The sequence below is a fragment of the Melanotaenia boesemani genome, chromosome 10, assembly GCF_017639745.1.
Source record: "Melanotaenia boesemani isolate fMelBoe1 chromosome 10, fMelBoe1.pri, whole genome shotgun sequence".
Lineage (NCBI taxonomy): Eukaryota > Metazoa > Chordata > Actinopteri > Atheriniformes > Melanotaeniidae > Melanotaenia > Melanotaenia boesemani.
Genome location: NC_055691.1, coordinates 19,885,432 through 19,911,357, shown reverse-complemented (window position 1 = coordinate 19,911,357; position 25,926 = coordinate 19,885,432). Strand labels below are relative to the sequence as shown.

Genomic DNA, 25,926 nt, shown 5'->3' with positions numbered 1-25,926 from the left:
ATGTAGGCACACAAATATAAAGTACATGCATTCACACACATGCAATGTTCTCTAACTGGCCACATAATAAATATACACTACAGGCTCACTGCCCTCCACCCTCACACACATTCACTGTTAAAAACATATTTGTGCTTAGATGCACAAACAGAACGTCAAGGTAATGTTTAAAAATGGATAAAGGCAGTTTCCAGAGAACGGGTAGGTCCCCAGCCAAAGAGATGCTAGTCCATTTCTAAGCCCATTCCGTTGTGTTGTTCGTGGGAAAAATTATGATGATGGGGCTTGTACAGGTCATTACCCCCCAGTGGGTCTTGTACTGCCAAAACTCTGTCTGGTCATAATGCAAGCCAATTACAGGGGCCATGGAGATCCTTTTATTATTTGCATAATAAGCCAAAGAAGACATATTAAACCAGATTTTTTTTACACTTAGACATCTATTTGTATGGAGCATTTAAAGTCTCTTATGTTAACACTGTCCAAATAACTCATTTGGTGAAGTTAAATGTATGTATTTAAAATTAGTGAGGAAAAAAATAAAGTATTAACAAGTAGTGGCAGAAATCAATGACCAATAAGTTGTACACAAAATAAATACATCTATGAATACAGAACCAGGAATCCCATAAAGCTAGGTGGCATGCAGATCATGTGTGTGCAAAATTGTTCAACTACTGTTTCCATATGTAAAAGAGGATCTTCAAAGCTAAACAGACTTGTATTTAGCAAAATCTGGGGAGAAAAAGCACCCATAAGAGAAGCAAAACATCCCTAAAGAGGCTGGCCCCAGAGTTCTGACAGCCCTCCAGGAGGAACCACCCTGGGATAGCCTCACTAGCTGCCAGTGGAAAATTGGAGTGACCAGAAAAACCTCAATGAATTTGGAAACATCCAGGAGAGAAGAATGGGGGAAATATTAAACCAGATGTCTAATGGAGTTTAGTGGCAAGTGTCTACTCTACCAGCCAAGAAAGGATGCAAGGGGCAGATCAGCCTCGCTTCACTCAGAGCAAGTACAGGAGGTCACATACAACAAACCATTCTGTTATATCCCTGTGTAAAAAGCTAAAACCAGAAATGTACTGAAGGATACCGAATCAGTATGCTTTGGCCTTCACATTAACTGACCGCATCACTTTGGACACTGGCCCCGGCTGCGATGCATGCCGTGTCTTTCAACCATCTGCCGGAACTGAGACACAAAAAGAAATCTCTGGATGCAGTGGCTCTCCACTAAAATGGCAATCTGTGTTTAGAACTAGAGGCAAGCACATTGCTAGCCAACATTCACATGACACAGCACAGGAGATTTACAACCAACAATACTATACAGGCACTGCTAGTGTAGTTTAGGCTAGATGATGTAGTAACACAGCCACTGACCTCAACAGGCCTTGGTTTCTTTACTGATCACAGACCATGGTTAGGCCATGTTGCTGACAGGAGAGGAAAAGGAAATGATATACTGACTGGACTTAGACAAAGCACAAGGCTGTGGAGGCTATGGCTCTATCAAAAAACAAGCTTCATGGTCAGTTTTGTGGTGTTTCTATCCCGTCTTGATATAGATGGTTGCAACATACTGAAGAAATCTGTTTTTTAGCTAGTGAGACAAAATCAGCTTCACAACCATTCAAACTTTTATTTCTAGCTACTGGCTACACTATTTATTTACTATAAATGATTAACCTTACTTGCATGGCATGGCTGGTGGAATTTTTCTTTTCTTAGTTTTAACTGTTTGTTTTGGCACTAAAAATTGCTTAGAACCAGAAGTAAATTCCTTCTTTCCTTTTCAGCATAGTTGGCCATGAAACTTGATGCTTATTGTGACTATTCAGGTTGCACAAGCACAAAGGAAGGTGTGCAGCCTAAGCAAGCAGCAGTGAAGCATGCAAACACTGGACATTAAGTGCACAGATCTGACTTAATGACTGCAAAGGTGAGGAAGACTAGAAAAAATAAAAATAAAAAGAGGATGAAAAGAAGTAACAATGGTGGAAGAATTGCAAAAAAAAAAAAAAAAAAAAAGCCAGGAAACATGTACAAATACTAAAATAAACCCACTCACAAACACACACTGGCACCAGAAAAGTCCAGCACAGAGACTGAAATGCCTCTCCACACAAGCAAGCCTGTTGGTAGTGGGGCATTGAAGGGGAAAGCTTTTTAAAGTCCGCTCATCCCAGACATGCACTCACACCCCGGGGGACATGGAAGAGTTGGATTGCATAAGAAATGACATCTCAACTATACAGCAATACACTTGAGTTTAATGCATCATATCTATTCAGCACAAGAACATCCTGTCACAGACAAATGGCACCAAAGTGAACAAAGGGAAAAGTGTCACCTGCTGGAGGTCAGGAGTCTTTACACTTGTGTGTTATTGTTGAGTGACATACTACAATCTTTTATTTATTTATTTTCTCTCCAAAAGCCATGTCAGTCAATAAAATAACAACTGTATTCCTCGAGTGGAAAATGAAGACTATTTCTTAAATGTTTATGGACAAAATCACATTGGCTATTTCAATGCTTTGATGGAGATGTTATTTCCACTACTCAAATAAAATCAAATGCTAAAGCCAAGCAGATTCCTCACTTCAATTTAAAAATGCCAAAACAAAACATTATGCAGCAAATTCCGAATGTGAAAGCAAAAAAAACCCTCTGCAAAGCAGCAAAGTTAATTTGATTATGATTATAAGTTCAAGTGCACTGCATAAAAATGGACAGTTATTTTACATCACCAAACATATAAAGTTACGACATTAAAAGGACTGAAAATAAGCTCTAACCGAGGCCAAGCCACCGCTGAAACAGTGTCTCCAGGGCCCCAAGGAAGGGAAAGAAAGCTGGAGGAAAACCCCTTGCTTTGTATACCAATCACTGAACTGACTAATGCGCTCACTACTACTGTTTTCCGTTCCGCTTTATGTACTGTTGCTATGAACATATGCTCCCAGCAAATTATAGACAAAGTTGTGGTCCGTGAGGTTTGCAGCTCGAGGAATTAGCACAGCCGTGTTCCTGTACAATAAAATAATATTGTTTTACCAGAACTAGGCTCCACATTCTCAGAGAACTCACATCATACAGTAGAGCTGGGGAAGTGACATGCTCTGGCACAGCTGCTCGCTGTAGGGTCCCGAGTTTGATTCATGTAATAAGGAGGGCTTTGAGGAGTAAGCTGAAACAATTATGAGAGTATTCAACATTGCCGATACCGTATTAAACACTGAGAATTTAAGTAAGCCGCCTCCCAGGCGTAGAAAATTGTTCTGGCAGAAAACATTTTCAAAAGCATCCTTTTTTCCTATCTGATCTCCCTGAGGTGGAGATAAAGCTTTTTGTATGAACACACAGACTTGCTAAAACAAGCATAAATCCTTCTTTCCCCTCTTTCATCCTAATAATGAGACTGAATCAGGACCTCACCTGCTCAGATCTGGAAATGCAGGCCTGTGTGTGCACTGCAAGGTAATCATCAAGTTCAAGCAAGGACAGCGTTGAGGATTTTCCTCAATTTTAACCCCATTTGACTTTGTTTCATCTTAAATGCAAACATATTTACTGAGAGATAAAGTAATACCACATCAAATCACTGAAGATATCATTATCATCAGCACTATAATCAAGTCAAATATGTATCTGATGACAAGCTTTCCTTCCTCATTACAAAAGAAACTGCCACACATTTCCTTAGCCGCTGATGTTGATCACTGCCTAAAATAAAGCTCCAGGTTTCTTAACATCCTCTCGCTCCAAGCAGCGACTCTTTGCCTCAGACCCACTAACTCCTCCCTACTCTGCACTCTCACTTAGTAAGTGGGCCAGCAGCGGTGTGATTGTTGGCACATGTAAATGTCCAGTGGCAGCCCTGCATACAGATAATACAGTGATCGGCCTGGGATTCTGAGGGACAAAGCGCAGTGCGAGATTACAGTTGATCCTCTCGCATCCTGCTTCCTCCTGCGTCTAGCAGCACTGGCAGACAGAGACGGACATAGATGTCACCGATAACACAAAGCTGCAGGGAAGGGGGGGTGCAAACAACACAAACACACACATACACACACAGGGGCCCAAGGGCCAGCATCCACAACCACCCTAGCCCAAGTCAGCAGACAGATGGTGGGTGGGCAGGGGAGAAAGTGGAAGAGGGGGTGAGGGAAAGGAGAGGGATCCCAGCTATCGACACACCCACACAGTCTGAGAGGGAGACAGAGTCGATGAATGAACAAGGAAAGGGGCCTGGCAATGATAGTGCTGTTTGGTTGCGTAGGACGAGAAGCCCCACCCTGGATACAGACTCATGTTGTGGGCAGGGGATGTGAGGCGAAACATTGGGAGAAAAAGAGTAGGAGATGACCTTTACTGAGCCATGATGACCACAGCCCACACACTGTAGAACAACAAAGCATAAGACTCCCCTATCTGATAAAGTTGGGGGAAAGATCCTACACACACACACACATGCACACACACACACACACACACATGCATTATACTGCTCTGTTTTCTCTGGACTCACATGGAGGAGGGCAGAGAGGATTACTGCTACCCACATGATGATGGGCTGAAAAATAGGCCTTTTATCCACCACCGTTCCACCATAACACAATGCACGCGTCATTTCCACACTGTTATCCACATGGTGTCAAGCACTTGGCTGCCTGGGAGTGAATCTGCAGTTTAGATTGCAGCTCAGTAATATAATGCATCAGATTTATAAGCTATTCGCCTCACTATACCATCCTTTCACTACTATGTTTTTCTTTTTTTCTTTTATCTATGTAGGATAAAAGAATTGGGTGAATGATTACATACGCCAAGCTGATAACCACAAATTTGCCTGAGGGGTGTGCAATCAACACAAAAGTAATCCCAGAGAGAAAAATAACCTAGGCGGCAGCGAGATGATTGATGGTATTTTGGGAGAGTTCGCCAGTGTCAAAGTATCCACTTGTGCACTCTTGTAAAAAAAAAAAAAACCACTTTGAAGAATGAGTTTTCAACTGTCTTCATTAAGCTAAGTCTTGGGTACAATGCACACTGCCAACTGACTGAGCTCATATGTCAAACAGGGTAACAGCAGGGTAACTGTGAAGTTTCACTCTTAACAATACAAGCCTTGAAAATGTGACACGCAAGTGTGTGTTTAGATTTATGTGACGCCATGTTATACCCCTCCCCCTCCTTTTTTTATGAAGTTTGAATAATGATAGGGGTTGACCGTGTATGTGGCTAAAATTACACCGCACCAACTGACTTATTTGCTTTCAAATAAAGAGCGTTTATCCCCGCAGCTGACATTTAACTTGAATGTCTGTTTTTAAGACAACATGATTTAGAAGGAGAAAAAGATCTGCTCAAAATTAATATTTCAGCTTGCATTTCCTCTCGCTTTGTCAAAATGAGTAAAACAAAGCACAAATGGAACCACATGGTCATTTGAATAGATTTTCTCGTCCGTTCATTATTAGCCTTTAAGTTGGATCATGCTGTTGTACTTTCAGCATTCAGCTGGGATACGATTTCACCACAAATGACCATCAAGCAATTCCGAGAAGGGGAAGGAGCTCCGCCAGCGCATTTATTATCTGCAAGTATTTTGTCGTTCTCAGAGCGGGAGCTTGTAGTGCAGCGAATGAGAGGAGAAATGGTAGAAGTGTGGGAAAAGGCAAATTATTAGCTAACATATGTAGACAAGTTAAATGGAGGTATAATAATTATTAATCAAGAGTGCAACAATGACTGTAGCAGTTTTTATCTATAAATTTATTGTAAAATACTAACAAGTACTGTTTAGATAAATGTAACTGACACCATGATTATTCTCCAATAGCAGCAAAGTTACAGCGAGCCTTCACAAGTTTTGTAATGCTATGAACAATACGAAGCCAAAATCCCTAAGCTGTCTATCAACCACATCCTCTTTGCACATACTTATCCTCTTCCGCTGTTCAGACTGGGAATGCAAAAAAAAAAAAAAAAAACCTCAGTGCTGACTTATGTCTGGCACTATCTGTCTGAAGTGACCTTTCCCCTTCTCTGTGAAGGCGCTCTGCTTCAAGAACCCCTGCATCTCCAGCTCCCAGCCAAGTACGTGCCTGTCCGGGAGTTCTTTCCACACAAGTGGTTTTCAATGAACCTGCTGACTTAAACATGCGTTATCTGACTAGATGCCATTATGGCCCCTGTAACCCTTTAGTCCTGGCAGGTGGATGAACCATTGTCTCCACTGCACTCTGAGTTATCTGTGGAGAGATGGTCACCAGAAAAATTATTCAACCTCCTTTATACGGGGAATCCAATGCAATAGAGGGACTGGTATAATTTTGCCAACAACTGTAGGTGAAGAAAGAAGGCGGGAGAAAGAGACGTAGTGGAGGAGTGGACATTTTGGACCATACTTCAATTGGTCTGGTTTGCTGATACACAGTTTGGGGATAAAAAATCTGGAATTTTTCTATTTACAGCTATAAAAGCAAAACTAAAAGATGTTCTTACTTCAAAGCAGCATTGATAAACAATGGCTTGTCCAATTCTACCTAAGAACTGAGCCATGTTTAAATGGCCCTCAATACATAGTTACTTACTTACTTTTCGTTAGTACTTTGAAAATAAAGATTTATTAGCAGTTTATCCTCTGTAAAAAGGGTTTACTTGCTCAAGTGCTACATCTATTCTTGTGCAGGATTATAGAACTATTATAATACTTTACTGCCAACACAACAAGAAACTTGTTTCAGATAAAAAAAAAAAAAAAAAAAAGCATGAATCAGGACGGTGACAAACTGGCTGGAAAGTCAAACAGAGAGTAACCAGAGCAGGCCATTTTATGACAAGGGGGCCAGTGTTGGCCTTTGATGCTGAGTGTAGCCGTTGAAAGGTGTCCATTTTCAAGGCCTAATCGCTGACTTCAAGTGCATTGCAATTTGAACACAGCTGTAAGGTGTTCATAGGCAGGTCTTTTAAGTGAAGGGTATCTCTATTACAGGTGGCTAGCAAAAGGAATGTCTGATTATACACAGGATGAGGCTTTCCTGAGTCAAAGCCAGTCCCTGAAAAGGGAAAAAGGAGCAAAATTCTAAAATTGTGGCATTTATAACAAATAACTAAATGCATTTAATAAGTATAATATCTGCAACATTAAAATAATTAGAAATATAAACCTTACTCACTGAAAAGTTGGGAGGTTTACTAAAATGTAGCAAAAAATTAGGTTAGATAAGCATACACACTCTGTCCATGGCTGCATTTCCATTAGCCCTAGAAATGTGCAATACCTAAATATTGCAATAAAATTTTGGCAATGGAAACACCTAAATTTCTAAAAAGAAACTCAAATATCACTAAAAAGTTTTTATGCTCTCATGAGGTAGTTTTTTAGATGTGTAAGAAATATCACATTTATTTGGTGAAAAACTGCAATGGAAACGCAGCTTATGAAGTCAGGGCACTGCATGGTCCTCCTGAAATAAATATGATGTTGCTTGATGGTAGCATGTCACTTTAAAACTCTAATATTGTTTTTTGTACCAGTGGTACCTTCACACTCATGCAAATCACCTGCCTGGGTACAGATGTATCCCCTATACCATCACAGACTGATGTTTGTTCTTACGGGAGCGATGAAGACAACATCTCTAAGCACAAATAAGTGAAAACAAAGATTAATCAAACCTCAGAGTAATTGTCCATTGTCCTATTGTCTTTCTGAGAACGCCTCCTGTACCATGATCCCAACTACATTTCTGCGCAAACTTAATATACTGTAGTTTCCTCCCAGTGCAAAATGGTACCATTTTACCTCTGCTTTCAGTGGCAGACTGTTGGGTGAAACTCAGACGTATGGGCTCAGGATTACTTGATGATGGCCTCATGAAAGGCTATCTGAGGGCTCAAAGGTCATCATAACTAATTTCCTGAATCCTCCAACTCATAAAGAAAATATATTTCTGCATCAATACTGAACACCAAATTGCAATATTGGTAAAAACAAAATTGCAATTTGATTTTTTTTCCCATATCCTTTAGACCTACATGGGTGACAATAGCATCATTGACTAAGCAGCTGCTTTAGCTCTCCCTTATACACATAATTTGTTTTACCCCTCTTACTACCTCCCTTTCCAGCTCTGAAGAGAATCAACAGCATATTAACTTTGACTCTCCATTTCAATCCTGTTCTTTCACACAACACCAGCATTACTTCATAAATATAAATAAAATTGTAAATAAAATGGGAAGTGGCATCTCTGTCATTAGAAGATGCAGGGCATATTTGTCTCTTAAATTGGTTAAATTAATAATACAAGCTTTAATCTTGTCAAATCTTGACCACTGCCCAGTTGTCTGGTCTAACACCTCAGCAGACATGATCAATAAACTTCAAAGAGCACAAAATAGAGCAGCGTGCATTGTTCTTGGTTGTGATTTTAGAACAAATGTATTTAAAATGCATAGAAATCTCAACTGGTTGATGGTAAAAGATGGATTACTTTATTCATTACTAATTTTGGTAAGAAATGTATCCACATCAGAAACCCTGCATGTTCTATACGAAGAACTATGTTACAGTTCAGAAAATCACAGTTATAGCACAAGACATGATGTCAGAGGTCAGTTTTCACTGCCAAAGATAAATACAAACTATTGTGAAAAAAACAGGGATCTACTTAACTATGTTGGCATGGAACTCACTTCCCGAATAACTATTAGCATAGAAGAATTTAAATTGTCAGTAAATAAACATATTTTAAATGGATACATATAATATTTAGTTAATTATCATAACATAAATAAAACAAATGTTATAATATAAATAAATATTTTAGTAAAATGGTGATTGGCTAAAGTTATAACTATACATTGAATTTGTTGATGCTATGTTATAGAATTTTGTGAATATGCATTGTTTTTGTTTAAAGTTGAGTGTGTGACGGGATTACCTTTTATTTTTATTTTCATATTTCTATGCTACATCTTTATGTTTGTTTATAATAGTTGAAAATGTTCTGCATTTTATGTGCCAGACCCCAGGAAGAATAGCTGTGGTTTTGCTGCAGCTAATGTGGATCAAAATAAAACAATACAAATGTGCATCAAATCCATGACAAAACCTTATGCCAGAGGTGTCCAGCACCGGTCCTTGAGGGTTGCAATCCTGCTGGTTTTAGATGTCTCCCTGATGCAACACAACTGATTCAGATAAAATGGCTCAACAGCTTGTTGTCAAGCTTTTGCCCAATCATGTTGACCCAGCTACTGAATCAGGTATGCTGCAACAGGCCTCATCCAAAACCAGTACGACATCAGTACTTGAGGGCTGACTTTAGACACCCCTGGCTCATGCATTAGGTGGATGCTTGTTTTATACAACTTCCTGACATCTTTACTTCATCATCAATCATCATCAATGAATTAACCACCTGATATTGAAATTTTCTAGAGCTGTATTACTTGTATATTCTATTAACGTTTGTGAGTTAATAGACGCTCTTTGTGAGTTAAATTCTCTTGAGTTTTAAGCTTGTTCATATATATATGTGTGTGTGTGTGTGTGTGTGTGTGTGGGTGTGTGTGTGTGTGTGTGTGTGTATGTGATTCAAAGGTGAGATGTGAGGCCAGCATTATTTGCAAAGTGAAAAACAAATTAGTATAAAAGAATCCAAATGGGGGTTTTGATATGCTTCATGCTTGCATGGACGCAATTAAATACACATACACACACACACACACACACACACACACATACACATATATATATATATATATATATATATATATATATATATATAAACAAAAAAAACAGCATCAACAAATAAGAGCCATTAGGATCATTCTCACAGGAATATTTAAAATTGAATGATTCATCCAGAAACCAGGCCAAGAACTATGAAGGGTTGACCACGTTAGTGGATTTTATCCTGAAACCCCCCCTCTTCACTCCCTGAACTCACTGATGGATCTGCTTCTAATTCTATTATTACTTCTTAATAGACTGAAACAAGTCAGTCAATAACATCCATTTCTTTTAGCACAGGATAATTCATTCCACATTTTCACAAACCCACGGTACCAACTCAAGCCAGCACCATTACAGGGCACGAGAAAGGAACACTAAATCTACTTTTGCACAGGAAACAGAGACAAATTTTAATTGCCAGTTTCCAAATCTCACTTTGAGTTTATAGTGTTGTTCTCCAATTTGTCATCGAGAGTATGTTAATGGAGCCAACACTTAGCAAAACATGAAAACTACTTAGTGAAAGCGCGGCAACAATAATGGGAATGATTTCATTTGTACATCAGTTTATCTTAAGTCTTGTGCTCAGCACCCTCAAAGCTGAATGTACCTTTCTGTTTGTAGTATAGTAAAAGTAAAATAAATATCAAATGACCAGTCTAAGATATGTAACGCTCTGTAATGCCCAACTATTAATGTGTGCTCTCTTGGAAAGCAAATGTAATACTATGGAGCAACTCCAGAGCAGTGACTCTGCCTCCAAGAGCAGGCAGCACAGAGAGAATGCATTAGACTTGCGGTCGGCTGATCTTTAGCTCTTGAAAAAATGCCGACATCTCCTCCCTCCAGTCCAAAACTAAGACTGGATCATAGAGCAGGGGGAAAGGTTTAGTGTTCATAATTTGGGGGATTTGAATGAAAAACTTAAATGGGAACAGAACTTGAATGGCTTTTCCCCCTGAGCTTGATTATGATGATGTTCCCACATCATCATCAGCAGATTGAGAGAAGGGATTGGAACATTTTGCTGTAAGGGTGTATTCCATGATTTCATATGCCATGCTAAAGAGCTCCATAATATATACAGCCATGGTTAGAAAACATGGTTACATCCTCAACAAACACTAGAAGCTTAAAATCAAGGTGTTGAGAGAAAGCGCAGTTGTCCATTTTTCCACTATGTCTACATGGTAGGGGAGTTTTGCAGTAGCTGTGGTGTCTGTAGTCTCCCATGATGACCTAGTGGGACACTACTAAATTGAAGCAGCCCAGTCAGATCACATCCAATACCCCTCATAACTACAGTAGAGGAGAGTGGACTGCACAGAAACACAACACACCTTTATCATGCTGTGTATCTTCTGATTGTTTTTAAGCTAAAAGGCATAAAGTGGGGGAGCGGTAGGCTTGGAGTGGACTTGGGTTTCAAGTACCCTGCATGACAACAGAGTTGAACCACCATGCACCATTGAGCAAGATCCTTAACCCCTACGAACTGCTCCCCAGGTGCCAAAAAATGGCAGCCCACTGCTCTCTAGATTATGCATTTAACGCATGTGTAGCATCAATTATTATGAAGGTGAGACATGGAGCTTTTTAAAGGCGAGATGAAAAAAGGCTCAGATGGCTTTATGGAGGGATTTGAGGGCGTCACACTCATGGGAGATGAGGATGTTTTAACACCCATACTCTTCTAGGTGAGAGGGTTCAATACCCGGACTTTTCAGGCTATAAAAGAAAAAAAACAAACAAACAAACAAAAAATCTTTTCACATAGCTTTGCACAAACGTCACTGCTCTTGTCGAGGACTCTGGTAGAGGACCCGAGTTTGAGATGAACAGCTACCCACCCCTCCCAGGGGAGATGGGAGGTTGGTTTAGGGAAGAGTTTTTGTATATATAAAGCATATATCAACTGCCTTACTTCTATTAACAAATTCTTCATTCTGATGCTTGTTTCGTTGGTATATCGCGTGCAATAAAATATCATTAAACCTTTACTCACTGAAAAAGGGCAAAACTCAAGACCTTAACCATTTCTTGGGTACTGACAAAAAAGACAAAGCTGGCTCGAGGATCATCAAAACATTGTAGTACTTCTACAAAACTAAGGTATATCAAATTCTTTTAAGGTGTCATCTTAGACCCTGAAGTCCTGGAAAAATCTACCATATGTATTTTAATCTTCCAATCCTGTGGTGGAGATCATTCATTCTAAAATACTGCCAACACTAAAGCAACAATTTCTGGGGGCTATGAGCAAATAAAGGAATGATTTAAATCCAAAACTTTCCCATTTTCTTTTATGTTGCTTTATTTTATGTGGTGTAAAGTCAAGTGAAACAGGATCTATTTTTAATCTATTTTTATGTCATTAACTGTCCAGTTGTTACAGAAAGAAAACTGTTAACAAATCTGTGAAAACTAAACTATTCAAGAAAGAGTATTTGTCTAGGATTATGTTTTTTTAAGGATTTAAGCTTCTGGTTTTCCTTTGTCATGTGCCAGTTCATTGTGTGTCAGTTAGTTAGTTAGTTAGTTAGTTAGTTGTCTGTCTGGTCATTTCCTTAGTCTTTGTTTGTGTTAGTTGTATAGACTTCAGTTTTGACTTTTCCTACAATTAAAATTTTCATTTTAACCATGATCTGCCTCTGATATTTGTCAGTCCTACAAATGGGTCCTACCACCTCGTCACGTTGCTTTGGAAATACTAATTGAAATCAAGTGATACAATTGTCACAGGAAGACATCGTCATGGGGATACTTTGCTGAGAAGACCACCAGGTCCCATCATTATATGCCAGACCCGCCAGTCATTGCTCTCTGACTATAACTGGACACCCAACTGTGATGTGCTCCGTGCAGGCTCATTCCACTTTATTTGTGTAGATGTGCGATGGAAACTGAATATGAATGGCAAAAGTGAGCATTAAACTCAAATGACACCACCAGTGAAAGAGATTTAGACATTGCACCACTGACAAAAAAGTGGAAAAGACCCCAAATGAGTTGAGTGGCCTCTAACTGAACACAAGCGGCATATGTCACATTGTCTGTTGCTCAAATTCACAACATGAGCCACCAGTGTATAAATACACGAGATTAGCAACAATGCTTACAAAACCCCAAAGCAGGACAAAAGTTATGTAAAACAGAATGACTAAATCAAAATTCTTACAAGGCAATTAACTGAAAGTAAACAAATTATACAAATGAAAGGCCACATGCTTCCATTGCTGCTTCCCAATGTCTGATTGCTTCAAAAGGACATTAAAAAAACAGACCAGAAGGCGGGGAAGAGGGGATGTTCATTGCAGAGGAAAACAGCACAAGCTCCTTTACAAAAGAAAATGCCACATTTACAACAAAGGAAAAATACTTTAGTAACAGGAGCTGGAGCGTTTTCAGCTACTCCTTAAGAAGAGTGATGGTTAACAGAGCCACTGGATTAAATGCACAGCCCAACCGCAGCGTAATGGCAACAAAGCATCTTCTAAATGAAAGGAAATATATAAATGTCCTTGTAAAACAAAAGCGATGCAAAAGAGATGTGCAGAACGCCTAACAAAAGCATTGTAAATGTAAACGTTTGTCTGCTTTAGGCCGTTTTTTTTTTTTTTTTTTTTTGCTTTGTATGTGCACACACCCGTGAACCAGCCAACCATGGACACAACCAATTTAGCTCGATTAACAACAGATGTGTCCATGTATTTTGGTTCAACATGAGTTCTTTACAATAACACCATTAGTTGTCTCGTCATTTGTGATATCATTTTTCAACCATGCGTTTTCCCCATTAGGGATGAAATACATTTCGGTAGATTTTCCAACATTTTTTACTAAACCAACAATAGTCTCAAGCAGCTAACTAACAAGCTCATGGCACAATCTACACCAACAGAAACCAGAGTATGCTGAGGAAATACATTGTCATTTTAAATGAGAACAACTTCAGAGGGGTGAAATCAGCGGTATGTAAGGTCCTCTTGAGGATGGTTACACAAGAAAGTCACGAAGATTTTGTGTTACTAGTTTGAATTGTGTGATGTGTGTGCAGCATTGGTTTGGCTTGTGATGGGCCACATTTTGTGGGGTTCAGGCAGCTCGGAGGTTGGTGCCACATTCTTTATATTCCTCTGATACCATTTCATAAAACAATAAGACAATAAGATGGCTAGAACATGCATTTTTTTAGCCTTTTTTCCTATTTTTCAGTAAGAAAGACACCGGTATTATTATGATGGAATTTATTGTATTTACCAAATGACTACCAGCAATCTCAAATCTCGAGAACATTTAGCATGACATACACAATGTCCGAGCTCTAATCCTTCTCTTGAAATGTGTAGTCAGTATTCATTTAACAATCTGCTTGGAGTACCACAAACTCAAACACTGATCTATGCTGCACTCACAAGACAGTGACTCTATATCTCATCATGTCCCTAAACTAACCCTAAAGCAGCTTCAAAACTTAGAAAACCATAATCCATTATAAACAAAAGTGCCTCTGAAGATCTCTTAGCATGTTACTGATGCATTAAATTGTTCAAACTGAGACAATAATGCTCTGCGATGGACTGGTGACCTGTCCCCTTGTCTGATAATTGCTGGGACAGGCTTCACCTTCCCCATGACCCTGAATTGGACTAAGCGGTATATATAATGAATGAATGAATGAATGAATTAATGAATGGCTTCCTCTTATGTCAAAATCTGATTTTAAGATAATAGGGTAAGAGGTTAAACTGTTGCTTTGTAGATTCTCTTCTAAATCATGCAGGTTTTTTTCTTTTTTCTTTTTTTTTCTTTGTTTTTCATTTTTTGTTCTGGTTAACTTACAAGAAAGTTCTATAAGGTAGAAGACATCGACCCTAACCCAAAGTGCTACCTCAGAACTGACCTTAATGAATATACCTAAAGCTTATGCCAGCCCCACTTACAAACAATATGAGTCTTGGAAGTAAGAAGTAGTGCGGAAAATAAAAATCTTTAAGTGTCCTCACAGCTCCATGAGAGAACCTCAAACAGATTTCCACAAATATATCCATGCAAAAAAACACAACTACACACTGTGCCCTTTCCCATTTGTGAAAGAACCCAGACTGACCTACTCGCAGCTCCTGTCCGAAGACTGTCCTCTCCCCCAGCGCCGAACAGTTCCAGCGTCCATATCGGAACTGGTATTGACACTCATTGATGCCCATTTGAGCGCCTTCGCCCACAACAATGATGGCGTCTGGGCGACTCTGGCAGATGGCCCGCTGGCGAGGTGCCAGCCCCGGAATCTTATTGCAGATGATGTTGGCACCCAGAGCCACCACGGAGGACAGGGCCCTGCCATAGAAAGAGAAACACACCACGCACACATCAAAGGACACACACACACACACACAAACTTAGTTAGAACTTCCAGAGGATGGTCAAATTGACTCACTTATGTGAGATTCTCCAGAACAGGATTTAATTCAGTCAGTGACTGATGCACATCCCATAATGAAGCGAAAACTGCACTCTATAAACGTATAGCTGTTTCATAGAGGTCAATCAAAAACTTGAAAACTTTAACCAACAAAAAACCTCTTAAAGACAAGGAAACTTATTTAAGGAGCCCAGAGAAAAAAACCAAAATGCTTATTTGACTACTGACAACACAATTCCACATTGGTTTGGATGATGGGAGTCTGAGTAATGAGTTTGGGTTTTTGTGTTAATTGTTAGGTACCATAGTGCTGTGAACGATTGCCAGCCTCTTATGTAAATACAATGTACACTTACATAGTTTCTTTTGCTGTAGATGCAACTTTCACTTTTTAAACAAATGTCAAACTGAATATTATGCCTCATGATTTGTTTCATTATGAGTTTGAATCTTATAAAGTGCAGCCGATATGCTTTACGAGAGACTGTTTTTTTCTTGGGCCACATCCAACGATCAGTTTGCATGGAATATATCTAGGTTATTCAACACTGATCACCTTTATTCAAATGGTATTACGGTGATGTATAGAAAATGACATACTTCCTTCTCTTTTCTAAGAGAGAACAACACATCTGATTCCTGGTTGTAAATATATAAAGGCAGATGTTTAAGATGGCTGCTCAACTGCCTGAGAAGGCCAAACTAGATTACAACTAAACAAAGCGCTGGTTCTCTCCAAGGTTCTGTTTATAGCCCTTGAAACCATGTAGATACATACTTTTCAAACATGTCAGGGACAGGGAGCCAGAAATGAAGACGGAGGCAAACACCAGCTTTGAAACATGACGTCGACCTCCAAAGGATTAACCACAAATGGGGCGAATTAACAGACAAGTTATGTGTAAGTCAAAGCAATGGCAGAATATGCAGGGTGAAGTCAAATGGAAGAACTGGTGAGGGCACTGATATTAAGAAAGGGAACCACTTAAAAAATATTATCCTTCACATGAAGCTTCAAGCTTATACTCTTACTTGGAGAGGCCTGACTAAGAACAAAGAAAAGCTTGTTGGTTAGAAATCACTCCCAAATAACAATGTTATCTTTCTGATGATTGCTTAAGTTTCCCTATGGACACACAAAAAAAGCATCCTTTTCAATTTCAAGCACATAAATTTAAACAAATCTGAACAGCTGTGAAATGAGCCTCTATTACCAAATTTCCTTTGGTCTTATTGTCACACAAGCAAACAAAAGCAAATAAAAGAGAAGAGTTGCTGTGTATACTGTTAGTATTACAAAACTTGGTCTAAAAGTTACCATGAAGGAGTACTAAAAAGACTTTTTTGTCTTTTGCATTTACAACAAAATCTTAAGATGCCTATTTCCCGAGAAGAAGAAACCCCTTGAGCCAGATGTTGATCAGGCAAAGTGCCAAACTTTATTTGCTCTGCAAAGAATGAGCATCATTACAGTAACAACCAAAGGATGTAAATTCTAAGAGGTAAAATGGAAAGATTCATTCGGCATCCATGGTAAACTATCTAAACTTGCTGGTGCTTTCAATCACTCTTTGCTCTCTGTGTTGTTAAAGAGGCTTGAACTCCTTTGACCCTTTGTGACCCTCTGCTGTATATGTGGTTGTTCATGGCAACGAGGATATGCAGTCTAGAAGCCTTAAGGGAAGGCTCATTAAGACCAGTATTATACAACCAGTTATTCACTTTCTTGTAGGATGAAAATTAAGGTTAAATAAAAGTGATTTGTTTCAAGACATCTAACTCTATCATCTATCATTTAGACCATTTGGACACACATATATATATATATATATATATATATATATATATATATATATATATATATATATATATATATATATACTTGTCTACTTGCATTTCAGTGCATTTGCTGGATAACAAATACAACACATTCATATTGAAAATAGCCTGAGCTCTAGCTAAACATCTTGTTTAGGTTGTTCCTCATGTCCTTCACCTGATAACTCACACGAACACAGTCTACCGCGAGCAACCCAAAACCATCAAACATCCAACAGAGAATTCCAGAGCTAAGCTTTTAAATCCCTGCATCATCAAAGAGCACAAATGTAATTCTGTTTGCTTAGCGTACATTCTGTGTGTATGCCAGCAGCTTGGGGACAGCTCGCCCACAGTCGCACAGATCTCCCATCAGACTGAAAAATGAGGCAAACATATTTTATTAAGCTAATGTATCAAGGGGTTCAAAATGTGCTGATCAGTGACTGGTTTTATCATACAAAGCTGAATTTGCTGCCTTGTAAAAATATTACTCAGTACAAATATTTACATAAAAGCCCTTGTGCATCTGCTTGTATATATGTATATATATATATATATATATATATATATATATATATATATATATATATATATATTACTCTTACTTTAAAGTTGAGTGCCTGTGTAAAACCTTGTATTAAATATGGGTTTCACTAATGAACTTAGAGTTTATACACATAATTTGAGCACAAAACACAAACACCAATCATCATCATTGAGAATCAGATTCTGTGAGAACACTTCAACCTTAACCAGACTAAGTGAAGAGCTTACGTGTTTCCCCAAAGTGCAAACTACCTGCTTACAGCCACCTACTCCATCACACAGAACACTTTGAACCTGTAACAGCCACACTGTTAAGCTCCCAGGCATGCATCGTCTACTGAGGAATGCACTCATGAAAATGCCTGAGACACATCTCAACTTAGTCAAGATAACAGATGTTCTTTATCTAAGAACAGGGTGTTAATTTGATTTTAATGCTCAATGTGATTTTCCTCTTTTGCTGCTCATTTACAGACAATCTTGTTCACTCAAATATACTATTTATATCTGTTTTTAACTATATCTCCATCCATATACTGAATGAAGCACCAGTTTGAAAGAAAGATTAATCTAGTAAAAAAACGTATCCTCCTCTTTCTGTACATCATCAAATAATCAAAACAAACAAGCTTTGATGTCCAAGCCATTACTATACATAGCTATGTAGTTCACTTTAAACTAAAAACCAAAAACCACATCTATTTCAGCATCAGGTTTTGGGGTCTCCGAGCAGCAAAGACAGAAAAAGAAAGTAACATGGGTGAGCAGTTATTTGGAAAACTTAAAGGAAGCCAGTGTTCTCCTGCAAGGATTTCTCGATTAATTCAAAGCCGCAGCGTATTAGAGCGTCAATCACGAGCATGTTGCAGGAGGGGGTGTTATAACTGTAACATCAAAATATGCTACGTAGAATTTACCAGCGCACAACGATTGTCTTTCACGCGCTCTGGCGGCGCAACAGTGCTTACAAGCGCCTCAAAAACAGCAGACAGCCTACTGTACTCAACCTTCCTTGCAGGGAAAAGTATGATCTCCTCATCCGATTGTCTTGAACATCTCTGCCACTCTGTGGCCAAAGTGAATCCATGTACCAGTTACCACAAAACATTTGTTCTGATCTTGCAAAAAGCAAATTAAGTATCGCTGCTTCTTCAGAAGACAAGTTCATCCGCGCGGAGACGTTCTCCAATTAATTAGCGTCACACTCCCGCGTGGATCATTTCCAGGGTGATGTTCTCATTTATTGGTATGCTCTCTTTCTTAACGCTTGTATAAATTTAAAAGGTAAGTGGTGAATGCGATGGAGTTTAATTAAATGTATCTCCTAAATTGCACTGTGCCTGATCCTTGTGCTGTTACGCTACAGTCTGCTGGCACAATAACCCGCTTTAACAAAAGCTTCAATCAAGAGCTACAATATTATTTTGACAAGATTTTCATAAAATATAGACAGTTTTTGGCTTAGTATGAATAACAATAAACCCCTGCGTCTTTGTGTTGCTGAGGTTTAGCGCGCGCGCACATGGTCTGAAGTTAATTAAGGACCCGTTAATTGGCTCAAACTTACAGGTAGCTGCCGCTCGTCAGGATCAGGAAGATCTGTGGGTAGTAGACTGACAGCAGTACACTGCGCGACGAGAGGATGATCATGATGACATTGAGCAAATGGTCACGCTCGGACTGAGTGAGACGACGCCAACTGGATGAGGGGGAAAAAACTCCCTTAATTCCCGGCTTTACGTCCCTTTCGCACAAGATAAAAGTGAAAGAACTTGCTGTGCGTCTCCTCGTCTCGTGTGCGGTGGGTCTACGCTGCTCCGAGCTCCCAGGGCCGAGTGTGCGCTAAGATTGGCTCTGTCATCTCTAGCAGCGGAGGCTGTTACACACTACTGTGGGTTTCCGAGCCGGAATGATGATGGTTTTAGGGATTCTGCATGGCAGAAAAGTGCCTCTCTCCACTCTCATGAGAGTCGTGCCTGCCATTGGACAGGGAGAGACACTGCTATCCGCCCACTTTGCCACAGCGGGACAATAGGGTGACACTGATCTGATCCCCGTTAGACGCGCAAGAGGTTTCATTCATCATCACCCCTCCAATACCCCTCCGCCGCGATCACCACCACCACAACCCACCATCCAGCCCTAAAAATAAACAAACATAGACGCAGCCTGAGTCTGACACCCTCATCGCAGACCTATGCACTAAAAAAAAAAAAAAAAAAAAAAAAAAAAATCGGCTCACTGCTTTTTAGGGGGACATGTGATTTTGAATCAACAGGTTTGTATAATAATTTAACACCAACATTATCAGGTGACCTTTCTGTTCACGTCGGTGTGAACAAACGTGGGTTTATTTACTATCCCAACGTCTTTCCTGCTGTAATATTATAACATTCTTTAAACCTCTATAGTATTGTGTCCTGTGCTAACAATTATTAATTTTTCCTAACGTGATCACGGACGTGTAACTTAAACGTGTTATACAGTTACGTTCTTATTTCCTGTGGCAAGACAATAATATTCCTATGCGTCTTTCTGCTCTGCCTGTGTAATGTACTATTACGTTATTTGATTAACACCGTGTTGTAAAATAAAATAATTGTTTCCTTATATTTAAGGGCTGATAGTGGAAAGAAAGGGGCAGCTGGTATAGCTATATGACTGTATAAAATAGCACCATTGTTAAACAAGATTGGATCTGCAGAGAAAATAAAATATTCGAGGAGATTTTTGTCGCAGAGCTGAGTGCTGGGTTTTTATTTTATCACCTCAGTATCGTGACTTTCACTCAACACCTGCAGGCTCCAGCCACTGTAAGTGAAGAGGGTACAATGAAAGATTTGGCCAGAGTAAACGGATGGAAGGAATGAGCTAACTCCTCGGGATTAGTAAACATGAAGATGGGTGACTTTTACCTCATAATGGACCTACTGTCATGTGATATGAGCGAACGTAGAACTCGGAGGAGTCAGTTCAGGCTTCAGGTTCTCACAGGGAGGGCTGACACTTTTGGCTGTTTGATTCATTGTGGCTGCAGGACTCTCGAGTTATACAGGGAACCAGTACAACCGCTTTAAAGATGTAACAGTCTGTTTCCTTACTGAAAATATGCCTAGTGGCAGCTTTTATTCCACTTTATAGTAAGATTATTTCACGCATCGTTGGTTACAATTGATACAGAAAGCATAAAAACATATAACTATTGATGAATGATATAGGGAAGGAAAGGTTCGAATAGCATATTGATTTGTTGGGGTTTTACCCTCATCATTTTCCAAGAAAGACATAGTTACCATACTTACCACTGTAACAAGGCCCGGGGATTATTTAAAGTTCAAATATAAAGTTGCATGTCATGATTTGAGTTTCAGATGGGGCATCAACTTAAATTACAACCACAAAATGACCAAAAAACGACACGGAGGTCCTAAAATGATCGCGCTTCAGCAAAGACAGCATAAAAAGGAAGGGTTTGACACCCCTCTGGGGTTTTTTTTTTTTTTCCGTATCAAGGTGAGCTATTGCAAAACAGGTAAAAACTCCGTCTGGGCGATGGAATGTGGAAATACAACTCACTCTACCGCTATTAATGAAGGTATGCAGGAGTGAGCTGAATCTGGAGCAGAAACAGTGGCTCAATGATCTCGTGTGACAAAAGAAGGGGGATTATCGTAAAATAACACTTGTGACAGCAAAAATAAATCAATTGCGTCCTGTTTGCGTGCAGGATTGCAACTTTTACGCACCACAGTCTCCCTTATAATCTGCATTTTTTTCTAATGAAATGAGTGTAATTCTAATGATATTTCACATCTTCATTTACTTTTATATTTTTAAGTCTAAGGTCAGAGGGCAATCAAAGTCTTTTCCACTCAAAAGTGACATTCAGATATGCGTGTGTGATGAAAACAGGGTGTGATGAGAGGAAGTGAAAACTCACCCAAGTCTGAGGTATATGATGCCAAAACACAGAAACACGTAGAGACTCCGCTTTCGGAGGGGTTTGTGCATGATCGTTACAACTTTGTTCGGAGGCCATGCACTGAAGTGGTCGCGCGCTTTGCTTTTACATTGCCTGCTTTTCTAACCCCCCCAGATGCATGTATACCGTCTACTTTCCGTGACGTGAAGCTGGAGCTCCCTGGAAAACTTCGACCGCGTGCAATCCATGGTTCGACACAGGTGAGATGCTGATGAGAGGCGACTAAAAAGTCCAAAATGAAACTTGAGAGAAGGGTCGGACTTGAAAGGTGAATGAGTTCTTGGAGGAAGTGCCTCCTATTCGTCCTTACTTTGACGGTAGATTCTAATTAACTGTTCCCCTTTGCTGCGCCTTGAAGGTAGACTAAAATACTTGATGCGTTCAGCATTTTACCATGCATAATCTGTGAATATGTCTTGTTTAAATCTTTAGCGCATAGCTCGCTCTGTCTGCTTTCTAAAGGCATCTCAAACTCAGAGCATGTTACTGACTTGCAACAGCCAGGTAGTTCTAATACAGGTAACAAAAGGACTGTGCGCCTCCTCCTCCTTCCCCCAGCATGGATATGCAGTGAATGGGACGGGCTTCCAGACTCAGCTCAACACGTGTAGTTGCTGTACAGAAAACTAAAAAGGACCAAGTGAATTGGCCTTTTATAGGCCTGTAGCCCAGGCTGGGCGCTTCCATTGGGCATTGTCCCACCAGTGTGGGCTCCCCGGATGGGCCACACCACAACAGTAAGCCCCATAAAAATCAAATGACTTTCCAGCTGTCTGAAAAAAGAAAGAAAGGGGTAAAAAGACACAGTTGCATTACTAATAATAAGTACTAATCATGAATTGGCTTTCTGATAAATATGTACCATTGCAGTCACTTTAACAGCACAATGGATGAGCACAAAAAGCATAAAGAATACATACGTTTTTAATTATTTTTTAGTTTTTATTTCTATATTGATATACCAGACTTCAGTCAATGTATTGTAAAGTTTCTGCAGATGTTTCAGTATGAAGTCAGCTCTTTGGGGAGTAATTAAATGACTAAGAAAACTCCCTCTGGTGGCTACAAGACACTCCTCAGCTAATCTAACGGAACACAGAGAGATGAGCATCTTGAGCATAACAAGGCTCCTGCACAATTTGCAAAGCATGACTGAAATGCAGCGAGCGCACTGAAGACAAGATTTGTAGCAGCCACAATGAAACAATTTGTTCTACTTCTTTTAGTTACATCTATGAAAAATATCAAAGACTGACTACATAAAATATACATTTTTAAACATATCCTTAACAATTTGAGGAAACTGGACAAGTGGAGGACAGAAATTCTAGTTGCACGCCAAAAAAATGCAGCAGATCTAAAAGTGATGGCTTTAGGAAAGAGGAAAATCCAGCAAAGTCCTGACACAGAGTCTGCCTTTCAGTCTTCAATCGATTCATACTGTTCACTGAACTTTAAGAGAAATGGTCTTCATGAAAGGCTGAGACATGCCAAATGACAGAAGAACTGGGCTGAAAATCAGTGGCAATGAGATGAATCCTCTTCAGAACCTGAACATCAACTATAGTGAAGCAGTGTGGGATATTAACTGTGAGAACTTTGGAGTGTAACCAAGAAGTCTTTAGGAGAACCATTTCTGAAGACTTCTTAAATAAATTTTAAAAAGACAGTTCAAATTGTGTAAAAGCCTAAAATGAATGTGTTCAAACCAAAAACTGTCTCTCAAGCTACTCAAACTTTTGCCTTACCATTTCATTTTTGCAACTTTTGACAAAATTGAGGGTTCCTTTTCTATTTTGTATACTTATTTTTCTTTTAGCATTTCAAATTCCAACACAGCCCTGCTTGATATTTTATTTTATGTATACTAATTCAACAGAATTTTCATTAATAGCATGGCAGCAATGCTAAATGACATCCACCAGTGTCCTTTTTTTAATTCAGCTTCACTAAACATTTGGAGTTGAGGAGATAAATAATTCTTCCTTATTCCCTACCTCCTACTTGATGTAAAATATAATGAGTGGGGTATCTTTTTTTTTCATTTATTTATGCATTATTTATTTATTTGCTGTTTGTTTGAGTCAACAGAACTTATTTGTTATTTTTTTAAGCAAACATCTGACTAGCTTTTCTCTTTTCTTCTAATTTATGGTCTTCATTTTGTTTCTTAAAAGGACACTCAAAGCATCATTTCAGTGTATTTCCAAGAAACAACATGAAAAACAGCTAACTTGTTGTAATAATGATGGCATAAACTAAAATTACAGACATGAGCTATCTGAGCGCGGAGACTGCTGGGCTGTTGTTCACCACGAGAAACAGACAAAACCGCAGAGACCTTTGTTTCAAGACATCCCTGCTTTGTGGTTTCAAGGCCTTTTCCTTCAAAACATTCCCATCAAAATTCCAGATGGATTTTCGAAATAATGAAAGTTAACATGCAGGCCCACGGTGACATAAAAAAGACATGTATTTGATGTCTACCCTGTAAAAGATGGTCTTGTTTGTCCTCAAATGTACATAACTCACAAGCCTGGGTGGGGATGGTCCTGTTTAGTTTAATTAAAATGTTCAAAGGCACAAGTCTTTTTTTTTTATGGAAGCAGGATCAAGACCGGGGACAGTGTGCGTCAGCGTTATTTGTCACCCGCCATTGTCATCGCAGACATGTCACACACATCAACGCTTGCTTTTTGGCGAACACATTCCTGTGCGAGCTCGCACACATTATCTGTCTCTCAGTGTCCACACATGCAGAGAAGCAGACCCACAAATCAAATCGTAGACACAAGCACTACGGTCTCACACACACACACACACACAGCACTTGGATGGTATGTGGAAGATCTTGTGACACAGTGTTTATTTAACTTCAAAAAGCTGAGGCAAAGATGAGAGCATTTGGGTCTGCGAGATCAGTCCAGTCATACGCCACATCACTGCATGTGCTGTATGCTGCATTACAGGCCATTGTATGCAAAATATTTCCACTTGCAGTCTTTTGAAAGGCAATTATTGTTTCTTTTTGCTCTGTATTAACCTACTTTGTCTACTCTATTACTTTAATAAGTGTCTGCCACACTGTTTAGAGATTGCAGCATTGTGGATCTGCTTCTTTTCATCTGCATGCATGCGCTGCAAGCTGCAGAGAGGAAAATGCTGGGGAGAATGAAAGTAGGGGGATCATATATTGGCAAGCAGGGGATGATATGTTGCACTGTCTTTTTGAATGTTATTAAGTACTCTTGACCGACAACTAAATAAGAAAACCCACCAGTTGCCCATGTGTTTGCATGGGAGCTGGTTCAGCTGGAAACAGTGAGAGGGCTGAAATGCAGAAAGTGCCAAACCACGGAGTGGCGTCTGGGGCTGGGTCCACCACATCTACGCTGGGCCTCAGGCAAGAGGGGGAAAATGGCTATACTGCATTAGCAAAGTCCCCCTTTCCATCCTCATCAAACATCTCACTCCAACTCTCTGCTCTTGACACTTCTCACAGTCAGTTTAGACTTTGTTTTTGACTTTGATGCAGCAGAAGCCTGCAGCTCCAAATGGGTAGGATTTACAGATGAACGCTGAGAGAACGTCACCTTTTGGACCTGGATGTCAAATGTCACCTTGTACATCTAACTGTGAGGTCAAAGGTTAACCAACCTCACCAGTTCTCCCATCCTGGCCAATGGGTTTGACCTCTTTTTTCTCTACTGTTTAGTCACATCTAGGTGGTCTGATTATATCCTCACCATGCTCATTGATATATCAGGGCCTTAAAGTGCCTGACTTCTGTGCATGTGCACAAACAGATATGCCAGTCTGGGTATGCACGTAGCACAACCTGCGTTTTAATAGCAGATCAGTCCAGCTAATACGCTTCATCTTGTCCTCTCTGTTAAAGGGAGATCTTCTCGGGGTTGGTCCTTCTTAGTGTTACTGAGTACCATGCATGACTTGAACAATGAGATCAATGAGAAAGTAGTGAATTTCCTCATGTTAAAGCTTTTAAACAATAATTTATGATATTTGCTTTTTTTAATTCAAGGTCCCTTCTTAGTATGGTTACTTGCCAAACTGTCATGGGTCTTTTCCTGATTAAGCCAGAGCTCCGAAGCAGAACAAAAGCCAGACCAATTTACTCAAATCTCACAGTTTAAGACACAATGCCAAAACTGTGGCCTCCATTCAAGAAAACAGAAAAAGTAATGAAGTAGAAGAAAAAAAAATGTCTAATTTTGACTTAAAGAAGCTAAAGAGTGACTCCTGGCTATATGTGGATATGTATGTCTTTAAAAAAGTCAAAAGTCATATTTAAGAAAGAAAGAAAGAAAGAAAGAAAGAAAGAAAGAAGGGGGGAAAAAACTTGATAACCGCTGTGTGACAGCCAACAGCAAAACG

General features: G+C 39.5%; 1 protein-coding gene across 2 annotated transcripts in view; it reads right to left on the bottom strand.

The window, feature by feature from the left end:
- wnt7bb (wingless-type MMTV integration site family, member 7Bb) overlaps positions 1-22,051 on the bottom strand; it is a 31,723-nt gene extending 9,672 nt beyond the window's left edge. Inside the window, exons 1-2 of one of the 2 annotated variants that reach the window (XM_041998165.1) lie at positions 21,490-22,051; positions 14,871-15,097 (exon numbers count right to left, since the gene is read on the bottom strand). In XM_041998165.1, the coding sequence (XP_041854099.1) occupies positions 14,871-15,097; positions 21,490-21,560 (298 nt within the window). In that variant the 5' untranslated portion in view covers positions 21,561-22,051. Of the gene's footprint in view, positions 1-14,870; positions 15,098-19,116; positions 19,597-21,489 lie in introns of those variants that run through there. The other variant, XM_041998164.1, reaches the window with a different exon arrangement.
- Positions 22,052-25,926: the final 3,875 nt, after the last annotated feature.